Source organism: Condylura cristata, unplaced genomic scaffold (assembly GCF_000260355.1).
Source record: "Condylura cristata isolate star-nosed mole 26May11 unplaced genomic scaffold, ConCri1.0 scaffold00025, whole genome shotgun sequence".
In the NCBI taxonomy this organism is placed as follows: domain Eukaryota; kingdom Metazoa; phylum Chordata; class Mammalia; order Eulipotyphla; family Talpidae; genus Condylura; species Condylura cristata.
Genome location: NW_004567126.1, coordinates 28,607,854 through 28,621,651, shown reverse-complemented (window position 1 = coordinate 28,621,651; position 13,798 = coordinate 28,607,854). Strand labels below are relative to the sequence as shown.

Genomic DNA, 13,798 nt, shown 5'->3' with positions numbered 1-13,798 from the left:
CGCGGCCGGGGCCGGTCGGTGCTGGGGCGACGGCCCGTGCGCCCCTCCCCAGAGTCCCACCTCCCGGGCGCGCGCCGCCGCTGGCGGTAAAGTCTCCGAAAGCGTGAAGGGGGATTGGAGGAGGTTTTATTTCCCTTTGTGCCGGTGGCTGGGGCCGGATCGAGGCGGCCGGGCCGGGGGCGACGGGATCGGGGCGCCCCCCCGCGCGGAGAAGAGGGCAACAGGGGTGCGCCGGGCCGGGGTCACAGTCCCCGCGGCCCAACTTTGCGCGCGGCGCCCGCGCCGGGGTGAACCCACCCACTGCGCTGAGAACCGGGCGTCTAGGCTGAGCCCGAGGCGGGGGCGTCCTCCCGCGGCGCTTCCCCGGGTGCCCCATCCCAAGAAGGGGTCCCGGAGCTTCCCGGAGGCGGCGGCTGGTCGGGTCACGCCCGGGGACCGCGCTGCCCGCGAAAACTCCGTGCGCCTCTGCGGACGCCCTTCGCCCTGGCCGGACCACCCTGCTGTCGTCGGCTTTCCCGGCCCCGCGGGGCCGCCTCCCGCCGCCGTCCTCCCAGAGCCTGGCTAAGGTGGGCTTCTGCGCCTCCTCTCCCTACTCCTCCTTCCTCTGTCCCCCCTTTCTCCAGGGGCAGCCGAAGCGCACACCTGACCTTTCCCTTCCCTTCCCACCCCCTTCCGCCCGCCCCCTCCACCTCCACCTCCTTCTCTCCCTCCTCCTCCTCCTCCTCCTCCTCCTGCTCCTCCGCGCCCCCCTGCTCTCAGGGTGCTCCACCGCGGAAGGGAACCTGCAAGGGGGCATGTGGGTGCCCCTCTGACAGTGGCTAGGTTTGGAGTGGCACGCGCCAATGGCCAAGTGGCTGCGCGACTATCTGACCTTCGGTGGTCGGAGGCCCCCTCCGCAGCCACCCACCCCGGACTACTCCGAGAGCGACATCCTCAGAGCTTACCGCGAGCAGAAGAATCTGGACTTTGAGGACCCCTATGAGGACGCGGACAGCCGCCTGGAGCCTGACCCTGCGTGCCCCGGCGACGCCAAGGGCGCTGGAGATGCCAAGTATGACTCTCCTAAACATCGACTCATCAAGGTGGAGGCAGCTGACATGGCCAGAGCCAAGGTCTTGCTGGGCAGTCCAGGGGAAGAGGTGCGTGGATGCTTTCACAGAGGTTGGGTGGCCCCAGAGGGGTGGGGAGGGCCAGGCTGGAGCTTGGACTTTGGGTGCTTGTTTTATGCGAGACCCCAGCCCGGAGCCCCTAGGGCACCAGCCAGACACTTCCAGACTTCCAGTTCTGCTTGGCAGAGTTAATGTCTGGCTCTTTGCAATGCACTGGGCTGCTTGCCCCCCACTCTCAGGTGGCCTCTGCTTTGTCTCCCTGATCCCCCCTCCCCCCAGCTTCCCTCCCTCTTAGCAGCTGGTGGGCCTTTCTAGAAGAGATCCGAACACCCTTTCTGCTTTAAGCATCCCCATTGTACAGAAGTGGAAACTGAGGCTCACAGAAGACAAGCAACTGGCTCAAGGTCGCATGGCTTTGGCTCACTAGAATTTGAACTTAAACGGCCTCTAACATGCATTCTCTTTTCAGTATCTTTCCTAGAAGATTAGGGAGTGAAGCCCAATCCCCGGGCCAGGCAGAGAAAGATTTGAGGTGATGAGACTGTAGGTTAGTGACTGAGATCACAGAGAATGGCAGGAAGATGTGGGACTCAAGGGTGCAGACAGGTGGGGGGCAAAATATGACCTCCTTGCTTATGTACTGTGTGACCCTAAGCAAGTCACTGACCCTCTCTGTGCCTTGGTTTCCTCGTCTGTCAAATGGGAATGATGTACTTACTGAGTGTTGGTATCACAAGGAAATATTTCTAAAACATTTAAACAGTGCTGGAAACTGTTAGAATTATGAAGACGGGAAGGAGGGGTCTGGTTGGGAGTATCAGATATGGATACGCAGGGAGAGAGCAAGGGAAGGTGGTGCCAGAAGACACCCCCAACCCAAATCCCCAAACCCCCAAGTAGAACAAAGTTATGCGTGGAAAGACCTAGAGAGGACAGGCTGAGTGCTCCATCACGCAGAGCTAGGCTTGGCCTGAGACCCTGTCCTCTCCCCTTCCTTCTCTCTCCAGCTGGGAGTGGATGCTGAGTACTCGGACCCCTTTGATGCTCAGCCACATGCACCACCCGCCGATGACAGCTACATGGAGCCCTACGATGCCCAACGGGTCGTGAGTGGTGAGTGGACAGTTCTAGGGAAGGGGAGATGGTCCCAGGTGGGAGCGACAGTTGACCGATGTTGTTGGCCTCTCAGAACCACCATGCAAGGGCGTGCAGCTGTATGACACTCCCTATGAGGAGCAGGACCAGGAGCCAGGGGCGGACGCTCCTTCGGGGCGGAGGCCGCGACAGAGTCGGCTGCCCCAGGAGGATGAACGCCCGGCAGATGAATATGACCAGCCCTGGGAGTGGAAGAAAGATCACATCTCCAAGGCATTTGCAGGTGCTCCCCAACTCAGGCCCTCTCCTCTACTACCCACCACCCTCTACCACCTGCCACTTGGCTGTTGGTTAATTCTCATGAAAGTGTGAATGATACAGGAGAACCTGTATCTCCCTTGGAAACTAAAACACGGTTTCGAGTGCCGTGAAACCTGCTTATCCTGTCAGGTCTGTGCAGGTGAGGCCTTAGGGTCCGCCAAAGCCAGGTGGCGTCACTGACTTGAGCAAGTCACTGAGTTTCTCCCAGTCTCAGTTCCCTCACCTGTAAAATGGGAATTCTTAGAGTACTTACTCACAGGATGCTTGTGAACTGAGTACTACAGTGTGCTCAGTTTTCCAGGATCTCTTGGTAACTTTTCTTTCACAGCAACTGTCCTTAGATGGAATTAGGGCTGGTTCCTGAGCCACAAAGCTCGGGCAAGTCTCTGAAACTCAAGTTTCCTCTTCTGTAAAAGCCATCAGATCAGCTTCCAGAAATAAAATCACTTGGGGTTGCATGGACCCAGCTTTGCCCCAGAATTCGTATGACTGACAGGGAAACTGGGGCTCCCTGCCTCAGTCTACCCATCTAGCCACCACTCCTGTTCTCTAGTTGACTCACACTCGTGGCACTGCTCTGCCCTCGAGAGCCATCTGTCTTGTCCGTGGCCACACCCCTTCTCCTGGGTCACAGTGGGTTGGACTTACCCCTTTCTTCTCTAACCCCCCTCCAGTGCAGTTCGACAGTCCCGAGTGGGAAAGGACGGCTGGCCCAGCCAGGGAGCTCCGGAGACCCCCGCCCCGGAGCCCCCAGCCCGCAGAGCGCGTAGACCCAGCGCTGCCCCTGGAGAAACAGCCGTGAGTGGGGAAGCTGGACAGGGAGGAGCCCAGCTCGGTCCTTCCAAGTCACATCCTGGCTACGGCTTTTTCGGGTTGGGAGGGGGCGCGGAAGGGGCTGCTGGAACTGTGATCCATTCATTTCTTCCACTAGTCACTGAGCGCCAGCATTGCTGGTGTCAGAGCCTGAGGCAGTGCAAGGCAGAATCAGACGCAGGCTCGCTCTGGCATCAGATTCTGGGTTCACATTCCTGCTCTGCCCCCCTGGCTGTGTAGCTTTGAACAAATGACGTCACTTCTCTGAGTCTCCCACTCAAACCTCCAAGATGGCGCAGATACTGAAAGGGGGGATTTCCTCCCTTCAGTTGAGTGGGGAGAGCAGAGACAGAGGTCGTTTCACAGCCACAAGATCTTGCGGCTGGCAGGGTCTGGGCCTACCAGCCTCGGGGCTCCTGGAGCCCCGGAGCCAGGCCCCCTCTCTGCGTGGGCCATGGAGAACTGGCCAGTTAGCATGGAAACCCAGCAAGTTTGTTCTCGTTTCAAGCTTCTTTCAGTACAAACAACCGCTAAGTGTGTTTGGTGCTGTGTGTTTGGCGCCTCACACCGCTAACCTCTCTGTGGACACATTAAACAATATTAAGTAAAGAATGGTACAGGTGAGTGGGGAGACAGGATGTGGTGACTCATGAACGTGTGATTGAGGTTAGGGGGTGGAGGAAAGTCAGGGCACCTGAGGATTCAGCTTAGTGGGGGGCTGGGAGAGTCAAGGTCAGGTGTAGGTGTTGATTTGCAGGGGAGAGAGGGGCCCCCCTGGCCAGGGCTCAGGTCTCTTCCGGGGGAGCCATGTGGCCAGCACACCAGGCCCTCTTGAGGAGTCCAAGGTAACCTGCTTGTCTACTTTGTACTGGGCGTGCTGGCCTGCGGCCTCGGGCAGGCCACTGGGCTGTGCTGGAGGGCAGACCCCCTCCCGAGCCTCTGCCTGCTCCTAGGTGGTTTCACGGACCCCTGAATCGGGCGGATGCGGAGAACCTCCTGTCGCTCTGCAAGGAAGGCAGCTACCTGGTGAGGCTCAGCGAGACCAGCCCCCAGGACTGTTCCCTATCCCTCAGGTGAGGCCCCAATCCCCTGGAGAGACAGGTCCCAGGTCTGCAGGTGACATGCTTCACGTTAATTCCGCGGGAACACAGGTGCGGCTCCAGCAGCCAGTGGGTGGGGCTTCTGAGTCAGGGTGAGGCTTTCAGGGTGATGGGCAGGGCCTGTAGACACGGACGGCTTCTGGGCCACTGCTGGCCCGGTTTCTGCTGGGCCTGAGCTAGCTCCCTGCCTAGGTCCGAAGAACATGGAGAGGAAGCTGGGCAGTAAGTCTAGGCCTCCGGGAAGAGAGTGACTCAATGTCCCTGGTGCCTTTGAACTCCACTTGTCAACACTGTGCTGTCTGTGTCTGTCTCGGGCCAGAGTCTCAGCATGGTCCCATATGCATTTGAGTGTTTCTCGGCCTGAGGGTCTAAGTGTATCTGATTATAAAACATTCTTTTTTTTTTTTTTTAAGATTTATTTATGTAGACATACAGAACTGGGGTACAGGTTAGAGGTGCAGGGTGGTGAAGAGGACTCACCAGAGTCAGAGTGGGGAGAAGAAAAGACAGATGGATGAGGTACACTGCTGAGGGGAGCAGCAGGGAGACAGGAGAGGTCTGCCGCGCCCTGTGGGTCCCTCCCTGGCTGGGGACCGAACTCATGCTGCAGTGGCTGTGGATAGGCTCATAGTGCTGTGCTTTATCCCATTGAGCCACCGGGAGGGCTCTATAAAACATTTTTAAGATCCTGTTAGGCTTCTGAGTGTGAGATTACTCAAAAAGGGAGGAAGAGGATTAGACATTAGAGGCAGATTCAAATCCTGCCTCTGCCACTTGCTAGCTGTGTGGCCCTGGCTAAGTCACCCTCTCTGGGCCTCAGTTTTCTCATTGGTAATAGGAGGCAATAGGACACGAAGAAGCAAATGGAAAAAAATACAGGCGAGCTGAGAACAGGACCGGGAACAGGAAGTGCTTCGTTCACATTGGCGGTGATGATGAAATGGTTCCGGGTCATTCTACCCACCTGAAATGGAAAGAAAGGAAAAAGACCCCAGCTTGGGGGTTCACTAGTGGAAAGCCCAGGATGGGACACACAGGGCTCGGGAATGTTCTGGAGGAGGGACCTGGTGGGGCCTCAGCCTTCCGAGAAGCCCTGCCAGGGTGGAACAAGCCTGCCCCTTGGCCCCAAGTGCTGCTCTAGCGGGCGCTGAGGGGTTCGCTTTAGGGGTGGAGAGTGTGGGTAGTTCTGGGCCACTTGAGACCCTCGGACCCCTGTCCCCAGGAGCAGCCAGGGATTTCTGCATCTGAAGTTCACCCGGACTCGAGAAAACCAGTTGGTGCTAGGCCAGCACAGCGGCCCCTTCGCCAGTGTGCCCGAGCTGGTCCTCCACTACAGCTCACGCCCGCTGCCGGTGCAGGGCGCTGAGCACCTGGCCCTGCTGTACCCAGTGACCTCGCAGACGCCCTGAGCGGGAGACTGCTTCCTGCCCTGTGTCCTGGCCCCCAGTGAACCCTGGAGGTCTTTCCAGTCCTGGGAGAGGCTGGGGGGAAAGTCTTGTGCCCTCCGGGGTCCAGGCCTTCATCGGGGCCGCCTTCTCCCGCTCCCTCTGTGGTCCCCAATCATGTCTCAAAGCCCTCTCTGGCCAGGAAAATAAATAACTTACTGTGTGTTTCAAATGTCCTTTCTGGGAGGCAGGGATCCTGCTCTGAAGGAAGAGTAGAGACAGGTTCCTGGAGAGGGGAGGGCGTCATGGCCCCCCACAGCTCATTGTGGGGGTAGAGCTGGGGTTGCTGCCTGAATTGCATCCACAGTTGAGGGAGCAAAGCGCAGCGGTGGAGACAACGGACAGAGAGCGAGTGGGGCAGGTAAGAACCAGGAAGCCCAGGCAGAGACAAAGATGGAGAAACTAGGGGGCAGGCTCTTAGGCCAGCCCCGCCTCCACCCCACCCCCTGCCCCATCTGGGCAGGCAGCTGAGGCCTGATGCCTTGGCCTGATGTGAGGAAAGGACATCTGTCCCCATGGAAACAGTAGAGGGGGAGGGGAGCCGAGCCCAGCTGCTGTCACTTCAAGGGGACAGTCAGGCAAGAGACCCCGAGGACTGATAAATGCCAGGCAGCCTGGGTCTCCCTCCTGGCTCCCCCCCAACTTCCAAGCCTGCCTGGGTGGGCGATACCAGCTGGGGAAGGGGGTGCTTCCGGCTCAAGGCACTGTTGGCTTCCTGGCTAACTGGACATGCAAGGATGAAAAAGGGGAGCTGTGAGTCATCACAAAGCTCCCTCACCACAGTGGACCTCTCCAGCCACCCCTGGGGCTTCTGGGCCCCCCTATGAACCCTCAGATCTCTTTAGCACCCCAAATCAATGCAAAATCTGACTTTGCTTTTTTCATGGTTTTTTATTGACTGTTCTGGGGGCAGGGGGCTGGTCCAGGGCCGGATGAATTCAGTGACCGTGGGGTGAGCCCCCCGGAATCAGTTCCATTTTCATGTGCCCACTGAGAGATCCTCACTGGATCTCTGGGGATTCCAATTCCTCTTTCCACTTGAGAGGAATCCTTGCCTCTGGTTACCCAGATGGGCCTGAGTCAGGGGAGATTCCTACTGTAGAGATGGGGTTCCTGGGACCTGGGGCGGGGGCCAGGGCTGGGAGCCCCATTTAGTCGTGGCTTGCAAAGTTGGGGGACAGAGGTGGAATAGAAGCTCTCAGGCCTCTGGTCCTCCCTCGGGATGCCCAGCGCCCTCCCCTCTGCAGCTCTGGCCTCAGTCTTCTTTGGGGTCTGCCCCTGCTGGACTAGGACGTTGCTGTAGAGGGGGTTCTCTGGAAGGGAAGAGGAACAGTCGCTTGAGAGCCTGACCCTTCCCAGCCCATCTCTGAGGGCTTTGTCTCTGCTTCTGAAAATATGTTTCGGGCCGTTTCTCCATCTCTTCTCCCCCGCCCTCCCGCTCTGCCCCTCCCCCCTTCCCGAGGGCAGGTGTCAGAAGAGCGGCGCGTCCCGTCCCGTCCCGAGGCTGCAGTTTCCGCCTCCGCCACAGGGGGCGTGGCGGGGTCGCCCTCGGCGAGGCTACCCGGGTAGTTACCTGACTCCCAGGGCCCGCGGCGGCGCCTGCGGCTCCAGGTCCCCACGCCCAGTGCGATCGCGGTCAGGACCACCGCCACGCACCCCAGCAGCAGCGCGGGGTGCTTCCCTGGCGGGGCTGATGAAGTGGGCGGCCTGACTGAGGATAGGTTCGGAAGAGAGCTGCCCGGGCAGCCTTCACCCGCGAAGCTGGAGATCTGGTGCCGGTCCAGCGGGCCGTCTGCACAGAGGAAATGTCTGACGAGGTAGGGGGTTGCTTGCCCTCGAGCCCCAGGCTCTGGCATCGTCCAGAGTCAGGGTACCACTCCAGGCGGGAACTCAGGGTCCCTGCCCCCACCATGCCCTGTGAGTTGGGGTACGTGCTGGCTCTGCACCTATTTCCTTTCTGAAGAGTGAGCTTTTTATCTTGCTGGGCTACTGTGAACCCCAACTGTGCATTTTGTTTTTTTTTTTAATCAAGCACCATCCTCCGCTTGAGTCCTGCGGGCCCTGTCAGGGGCCCGACAGCCGCATAACCCCCATCCTGAGCTCCACCCCTTCTCCCCCAGTCAGCTCCAGGATCCATCATCCTCACAGCCCGGTCCCTGTACCTTTACTCTGCCAAACCCGTTTTAATTCCAAGTAAAGGAGGGCTCTGAGCGCATCTGAGAGCATGAGTACTTTCCCGGGGTCACATGCCCGGGCACCAGCTTCACCCTGGTCTGAACAAAGGTGCTGCTAACCCCAGTTTCCCTCTCCTTCCCTCACAAAGGGGGAAACATGCTTACACTGGTTTGAACACTTGAATCTTGCCGAATAATCAGCTCCGTGGACATCACGGTAACCATTTATGTCTCTCGGGGCATACTGTGTCCCAGACAATGGAAATGCTTTAGCTATAATCACTTAAAATTCACCCAACAGTCAGCTGAGTTTCAACAACTAGGAAAACCAGCTCAGAGGGGTCAACCTACTTGCCCCAGGTCACACAGCAGGGAAGGCTGAGTGGGCATGTTCCAGGCCCCTATATTTGGCATGAGCCCCAGACAAAGGCTCCTTCTGCTGTGAATAAGATGGGGCTCAGCGGCCCCAACCCCTGCGCTGGCTGCCGGCTGGGCTGGGGTGGGTGCCGTGCCGCTGGGTGGTGAGATGCCAGCTGTGAGGCTCTGGAACCAAGCCCGCCCCTCGCTCGCAGCTGCCAACTGAGCGCAGCCTGGCGTCAGGCTATCCCGCCTCTGCTAATTGGTAATCGGCACCCTGCTCACAAATGGGGACGGGGCAGGCAGAGCGGTCACAACACGCCACCCCGAGGCAGGCAGTGGGCGGGACCTGCCAGCCCGAGAGGAGCCGGTGCGGTTCTCACTTCTGCCCGATAGGGGGCAGGTATGTGCCGGAGGCCGTCGGGAACCACCGAAGCAGGGGCGCTCCGGCTTGGTCTCCAGCCCGCACGCAGCGTTTACCCATTGGGGTGTCCTGTAAGGGTTGGGGCGTGTGTGATCTGGCTCTTGAGAAAGCCGGCTGCACCCGGGCTCGTGTGTCTCTCTGGACAGGCCTCGGTTCCTCGCTGTCTCACCTGCAGGCGGCTGGCTCAGCTGATCTGAGCGAGTCAATGTCTTTCCAGGCTGGATTCTAGAATTCTTTGCCTTAACGTGCGCTGAGATGGCAAAATTCTAAGAGTGTATTTGAAGTGTTTGAGAGACTGCAATTCTAAGGTTCTAGAATCGTCCATTCCTCTAGTTCAGTGGAACTAGAGGTTTTTTTTCATGATCGGCTTCCTAAGTTTAAAAAATATTAATTTGTTCTCACGAAATTTTAATACTGCTGATATATCCCCGAGGGACGTGCGGGTGGCATCTGGGAGGAAGGAAATGCCCCAACTCCTCAGCTGGTGCTGGGCACCGGGTGTGCTCAGCTTGCAGACACCACTCTGTGGTCTGTCTCTGCCCCCCACTATTTGTATGTTGAGTCCTAACCCCAAAGGTGGTGGTACCTGCTGCAGAGTCTTTGGGGGATCATTAGGACACGTGGGCAAGACTAACCCCTCAGGATGGGGTTAGTGGCTTAAAAAGGGATCCCAGAGAGCCCCCTGCCCCTCATACCATGAGAGCACACAGAGAAGAGACCCTCCGTGAACCAGGAAGCTGCCCTCACCTGACACCAAATCTGCTGGCCCCTTGATCTTGGACTTCCCAACTTCCAAATGGTGAGCAATAAATTTCTGTTGCTGATAAACTACCCGGTTTCCTGAATGGACTAAGACATTGAGCTGGTCACCTAGGATATGCACCTTTCTAGGATAGATGAGATACTTTAGTAACACATTTAAAAGACACTGGAGGGACTCCCTGGTGGCCTAAGGATTAAGTCTCAGCACTGGCTGTCACTGTCATGGCCTGAGCTCAATCCCCCACCAGGGAGTGACCCACAGGGCCCAGCAGACCTCTCCTGTCTCCCCGCTGCTCCCTCAGCAGTGTGTTTCAGTCCATCTGCCTGTTCTGCTCCTCACTCTGTGTCTGTTGAGTTCTCTCATTCACCACACCTCTGGCCTGCACCCCAGTTCTTCTATGCAAAAATAAATTTAAAAATTAAGTTAAAAATAAAAAACACTGGTGACCCTCCCTGATGGTGCAATGGATTAGGACACAGCACTGCAAGAGAGCCACAGGCACCTCAGTGCAAGTTCGATCCCTGCCCCAAGGTGACCTCATGGCACAGCAGACCTCTCTGATCTGCCTCTGCTCCCCTCAGCAGTGTGCTTCATCAGTCTGCCAGTTCTGCTCCCCACTTTTGTCTTGGGTGAATCCTCTCACTGCCCCTGCACCTCTGGCCTGTACCCCAGTTCTGTATGCATAAACAAATAAATCTTAAAAAAAAAAACCCACTGGAATTAATTGTATTTAACCAAACTTCTAGAAGTATATGCAATTGGGAGTCTTTATGATTGTTCTATTCTGGGCCAGAGCTGACGTACACTGCTGAGGGGAGCAGCGGGTGCGAGAAGAGAGGTCTGCCGCATGTCCCTGGCCGGGGATGGAACTCGTGCTGTGGTGGCTGCGGACAGCTTCACAGTGCTGCGCTTAAGCTCCACCACGGAGGCCCCCACTGCCTGTTTTTAAAATAAACTTTGCCATTCTTAGAGGCGTGTCTCTGGTGGCTTGCACCCGCAGGCATGGTGACGAGTTGCAACAGACCGTCAGTTGAAACAGCCTCACAGAAATAGCCGCCGAGCCTCAGCTTTGAATGATCAGTTTTAGTGTGTCTGTGGTTCTGCAATTCTAGAACTTGATGTTCTCACGGTTTTAGGATTTTTGTTCTTAAAAATCAGATTTGAAGAATTTAACAACGTAGGTTTCTAGGTGTTTGAAATTCTAGAGTCTAAGGTTCTAGAAGGTTCCAGGCCCCCGGCTTTTCTCCCCATTTGCTCTCATACCTGTCTTCACCTGGAGCTCTGTGCCGTTGCCCTTGGCCTCCTCCAAATCCGGTATCTCCATTGTCATCCTGCACGTGTAATGCCCACTGTCATTGAGGTCCACACGCTCCAGTCGTAGGGTGAGCAGACTGCGTGGCTGCCAGGAGAGCTGTCCCCAGGGCCCGCAGACCTCCATTTTCGGGTCCTCGTGGGTGATGAGTGACTGGCACAAAGTGTCATTGTCCTTGGTCCACTCAGCACGCATCAGCTCCCAAGCCTGGGCCTGGGTCACGCAGCAGGCCAAGGTCACCTGGCTGCCTTGCCTCACCACCAGCCACGTGGGCCCCAGCTGCTGCACGCCCAGGCCTGTGGCTCCTTGAAGGCCTGGGGGACAGAAGGCGGGTGAGGACTTTCTCAGAACCCCCGTGTGTGCGACTTACTCCCCGATCACCCTGCAGGGCTGAGGGAGCCGGCCTGGCTTGCAAAGTCTTTGCAAGCTGACTTCTCACTCGCGCTCCAGGCCCTGGGCTGGGACACGGCTCTAACACGCAGCACTCCGCACTCCGCACACACGCATCATGTCGTATATACCAGGCCCTGTTCTGGTCACCGCGGCCCCAGGCACAGATGTGAGTAAGAGAAAAAAAAATCCCTGCTGAAACTGACAGGCTGGGCAGAGAGACAGACACAGGAAGTCGTGAAATGAGAATCGCCACGGAGGAAGCCAACGGAGAGTGGCCGTAGAAGAAATGATGAACGAGGAAGAGCTTACTCATCCAGCACCGTGGGTGGGGAAGACCTCTTGAAGGAAATGACAATCTGAGAGGGATGGGAATGATAAAAAATAACCAGCCACGGAGTGCACCGAGCAGCATTGTAGGCAGAAAGGCCCTGGGGCAGGACCAAGCCTGGCCTGCGGGAGGGACAAACCAGAGACCATCAGAGTGTGGGGGAGGACGAGGAGTGGACTCAGGAAGGTCAGCAGGGGCGGCCGGTACAGACCTGGTAGGCTCCACGGATGATGAGGGGTGTTGCGGAGCGGGGAGGGGAGGCCAGTTTGTGCTTATCTCAGGGTGAGGAAAGCCTAGGGGCCAGGGAGGGACGCCGCTGACTGAAGCTGTTTGTCCCTCACCCTGTCCACGTTGGCGCAGTCCTAGGCTCTGCCCTGGCATGGGGCCCCCTAGTTCTCCGGCCACCACCTTGCCATGCTCTTCCCTGCCCCGTTTAGAGCCCCCTAAGTGCGTGGTGAGGACAGACTTTAAAGTCTGTGTGTGTGTGGGGGGTTCCCTGGTCTCCATGGGTTAAAGCGCCACCGTAGCTGTTTCAGTGCCTGTGAGTTCGATCCCCGCCCGGAGGTGACTCACAGGGCGCAGCAGACCTCTCCCGACCCGCCCACGGCTCCCCTCAGCAGTGTGCTTCGTCGATCTGCCCGTTCTGCTCCCCACTCTGTCAGTGAATCCTCTCACTGTCCCTGTGCCTCTGGCCTGTGCCCCAGTTCTGTGTGAATAAATGAATAACTCTAAAAAAAAAACTATTATAAAAATAAATAAATAAATAAAGTGTGGGGGTCAGATGTGACATTCGAGTTGAGCAGTAGTGGGGAGCAGGTCATGGAGAGGGGTGGTCAGCCTACGCGTAGAGGGTGCCCCCAGAAGAACTGCATGAAGCCTGGCCTTGGTGAGAGGGATGAGGGCTTGAACCTGAGAGCTGTGTGAGTGGGTGATGGCTTCTGGTCCAGAGGGGCCACAATGAGAGGTTGAGTAGAAAGAGTTTGCTTTCGGCCAGAAGAAGCCGGAAATGCCCAGTGGACCCCTGAGGAAAAGTGGGTTTGCTTTCCATTCCTATCACTGGAGATGCAGCGGCAGCTGGTGCCAGAGGAAGTGTGTCCCAAAGAAAGGAAACAGCAGGAGCAAGGCTGAGCGGTGGGCTGGGTGTTAGGAAAAAGGAACAAGAAACACCAGCAGGCCAGACACGGGGGCAGGGCTCAAGAGGAGGGCCGATGTGAGAGAGGTCAGAGGCCGGTCACTAAGTCTGGCCTGCAAGTCGTGGTCTGAATTTTATGCCATGGAACAAAACACCCTTTGGCCCTCCTGAGCGTCTGAGTTTCCAAGAAAGACTGGTCCCATTTAGCAAAGCGGGAGACTCGGGCTTAGAGGGGCTCTCGCGGGAGGGGCAGGCAGCTGAGGTGATGGAGAAAAGGAGAGGCACAGGCAGAAGGCCCAAGTACTCACCCCAAAGCTGCTCCAGGAGCACGAGCACCATGCCCAGGGACCCCATTCCTACTGGGCCAGGAGGGACCCCTCTCCCGTTGGTTCACTTCCCCCACCCTCCCCCCCACTTGACAGACTTCCTGCCACAACCTCCGCCCCCAGCACAAGGCAGATGTGATAGACGCACCAGGCAGAGGACATCCTGTGGCCAGTGTTGATTGGGCCTCCACTTCCTGCCCTGTGTGCCTCAGTTTCCCCAAAGGTGTGTTGTTGCTTTAAATCTGAAAAGCAGTATGCATGTGGGTAGAGGTAATGTATCCCAGCAAGTAAAATCTTTGGAAAACTCTACACAAACACACCTGGGCCGGGAAGTCAGAATGGAGACACAGGTGACGCCGGTGGGGAAGGGTGCAGCAGCTGACGTCTGAGCAGGGCTGTACAGCAGAACCCCAGCCTCAGTCATCTCAGCCCAGAATGCCTTCCTTTGGGTTTCAGACACAGATGTGAGGCTTTCCCTGACCCCAAGATCTGGAGAGAAGTTTGCGGGTCCAGTTGAGAGGGTTCATACTATCTGGAGTCTTTGAAGGGCTCACCATCTCCAGCAGGGTAGGCCTCCAGGCCGGCGGGGGAGAACTCCCCAGCGAGTCGCATGTTCAACCACAGCATGACTTCCTTTCTCGCAGAGAGAGGAAGGCCTGGGTCCTTCGCAGAACTGCTCTGTTCAGCCACCCGGAGGCCCCAGCGG

The 13,798-nt window shown here is 57.5% G+C and overlaps 2 protein-coding genes across 2 annotated transcripts; one reads left to right on the top strand and one right to left on the bottom strand.

The window, feature by feature from the left end:
• Window positions 1–842: 842 nt before the first annotated feature.
• On the top strand, window positions 843–6,040 carry SHD (Src homology 2 domain containing transforming protein D). Its single transcript, XM_004689340.2, has 6 exons — window positions 843–1,139; window positions 2,117–2,222; window positions 2,299–2,487; window positions 3,200–3,323; window positions 4,292–4,411; window positions 5,661–6,040. Exons 1-6 carry the CDS (start codon window positions 843–845, stop codon window positions 5,845–5,847), a joined length of 1,023 nt encoding a protein of 340 aa, XP_004689397.1. The 3' UTR covers window positions 5,848–6,040.
• Window positions 6,041–6,963: 923 nt separating this feature from the next.
• On the bottom strand, window positions 6,964–13,704 carry TMIGD2 (transmembrane and immunoglobulin domain containing 2). Its single transcript, XM_012729415.1, has 4 exons — window positions 13,647–13,704; window positions 10,865–11,227; window positions 7,457–7,675; window positions 6,964–7,196 (listed from the first exon to the last, which is right to left on the bottom strand). Exons 1-4 carry the CDS (start codon window positions 13,702–13,704, stop codon window positions 6,964–6,966), a joined length of 873 nt encoding a protein of 290 aa, XP_012584869.1.
• Between the last annotated feature and the right edge of the window lie 94 nt (window positions 13,705–13,798).

What these genes read in the sequence shown, in the direction of transcription:
- SHD (XM_004689340.2), top strand. Translation starts at nt 843, where the DNA reads ATGGCCAAGTGGCTGCGCGACTATCTGACCTTCGGTGGTCGGAGGCCC. An exon ending in TGGGCAGTCCAGGGGAAGAG is followed by an intron (nt 1,140 to 2,116) that starts GTGCGTGGATGC and finishes TTCTCTCTCCAG; the next exon opens with CTGGGAGTGGATGCTGAGTA. An exon ending in CTGCCCCTGGAGAAACAGCC is followed by an intron (nt 3,324 to 4,291) that starts GTGAGTGGGGAA and finishes GCCTGCTCCTAG; the next exon opens with GTGGTTTCACGGACCCCTGA.
- TMIGD2 (XM_012729415.1), bottom strand. Translation starts at nt 13,704, where the DNA reads ATGCGACTCGCTGGGGAGTTCTCCCCCGCCGGCCTGGAGGCCTACCCT. An exon ending in GGCCTACCCTGCTGGAGATG is followed by an intron (nt 11,228 to 13,646) that starts GTGAGCCCTTCA and finishes TCTGTCCCCCAG; the next exon opens with GCCTTCAAGGAGCCACAGGC. An exon ending in CCGCGGGCCCTGGGAGTCAG is followed by an intron (nt 7,197 to 7,456) that starts GTAACTACCCGG and finishes CTTCCCTTCCAG; the next exon opens with AGAACCCCCTCTACAGCAAC.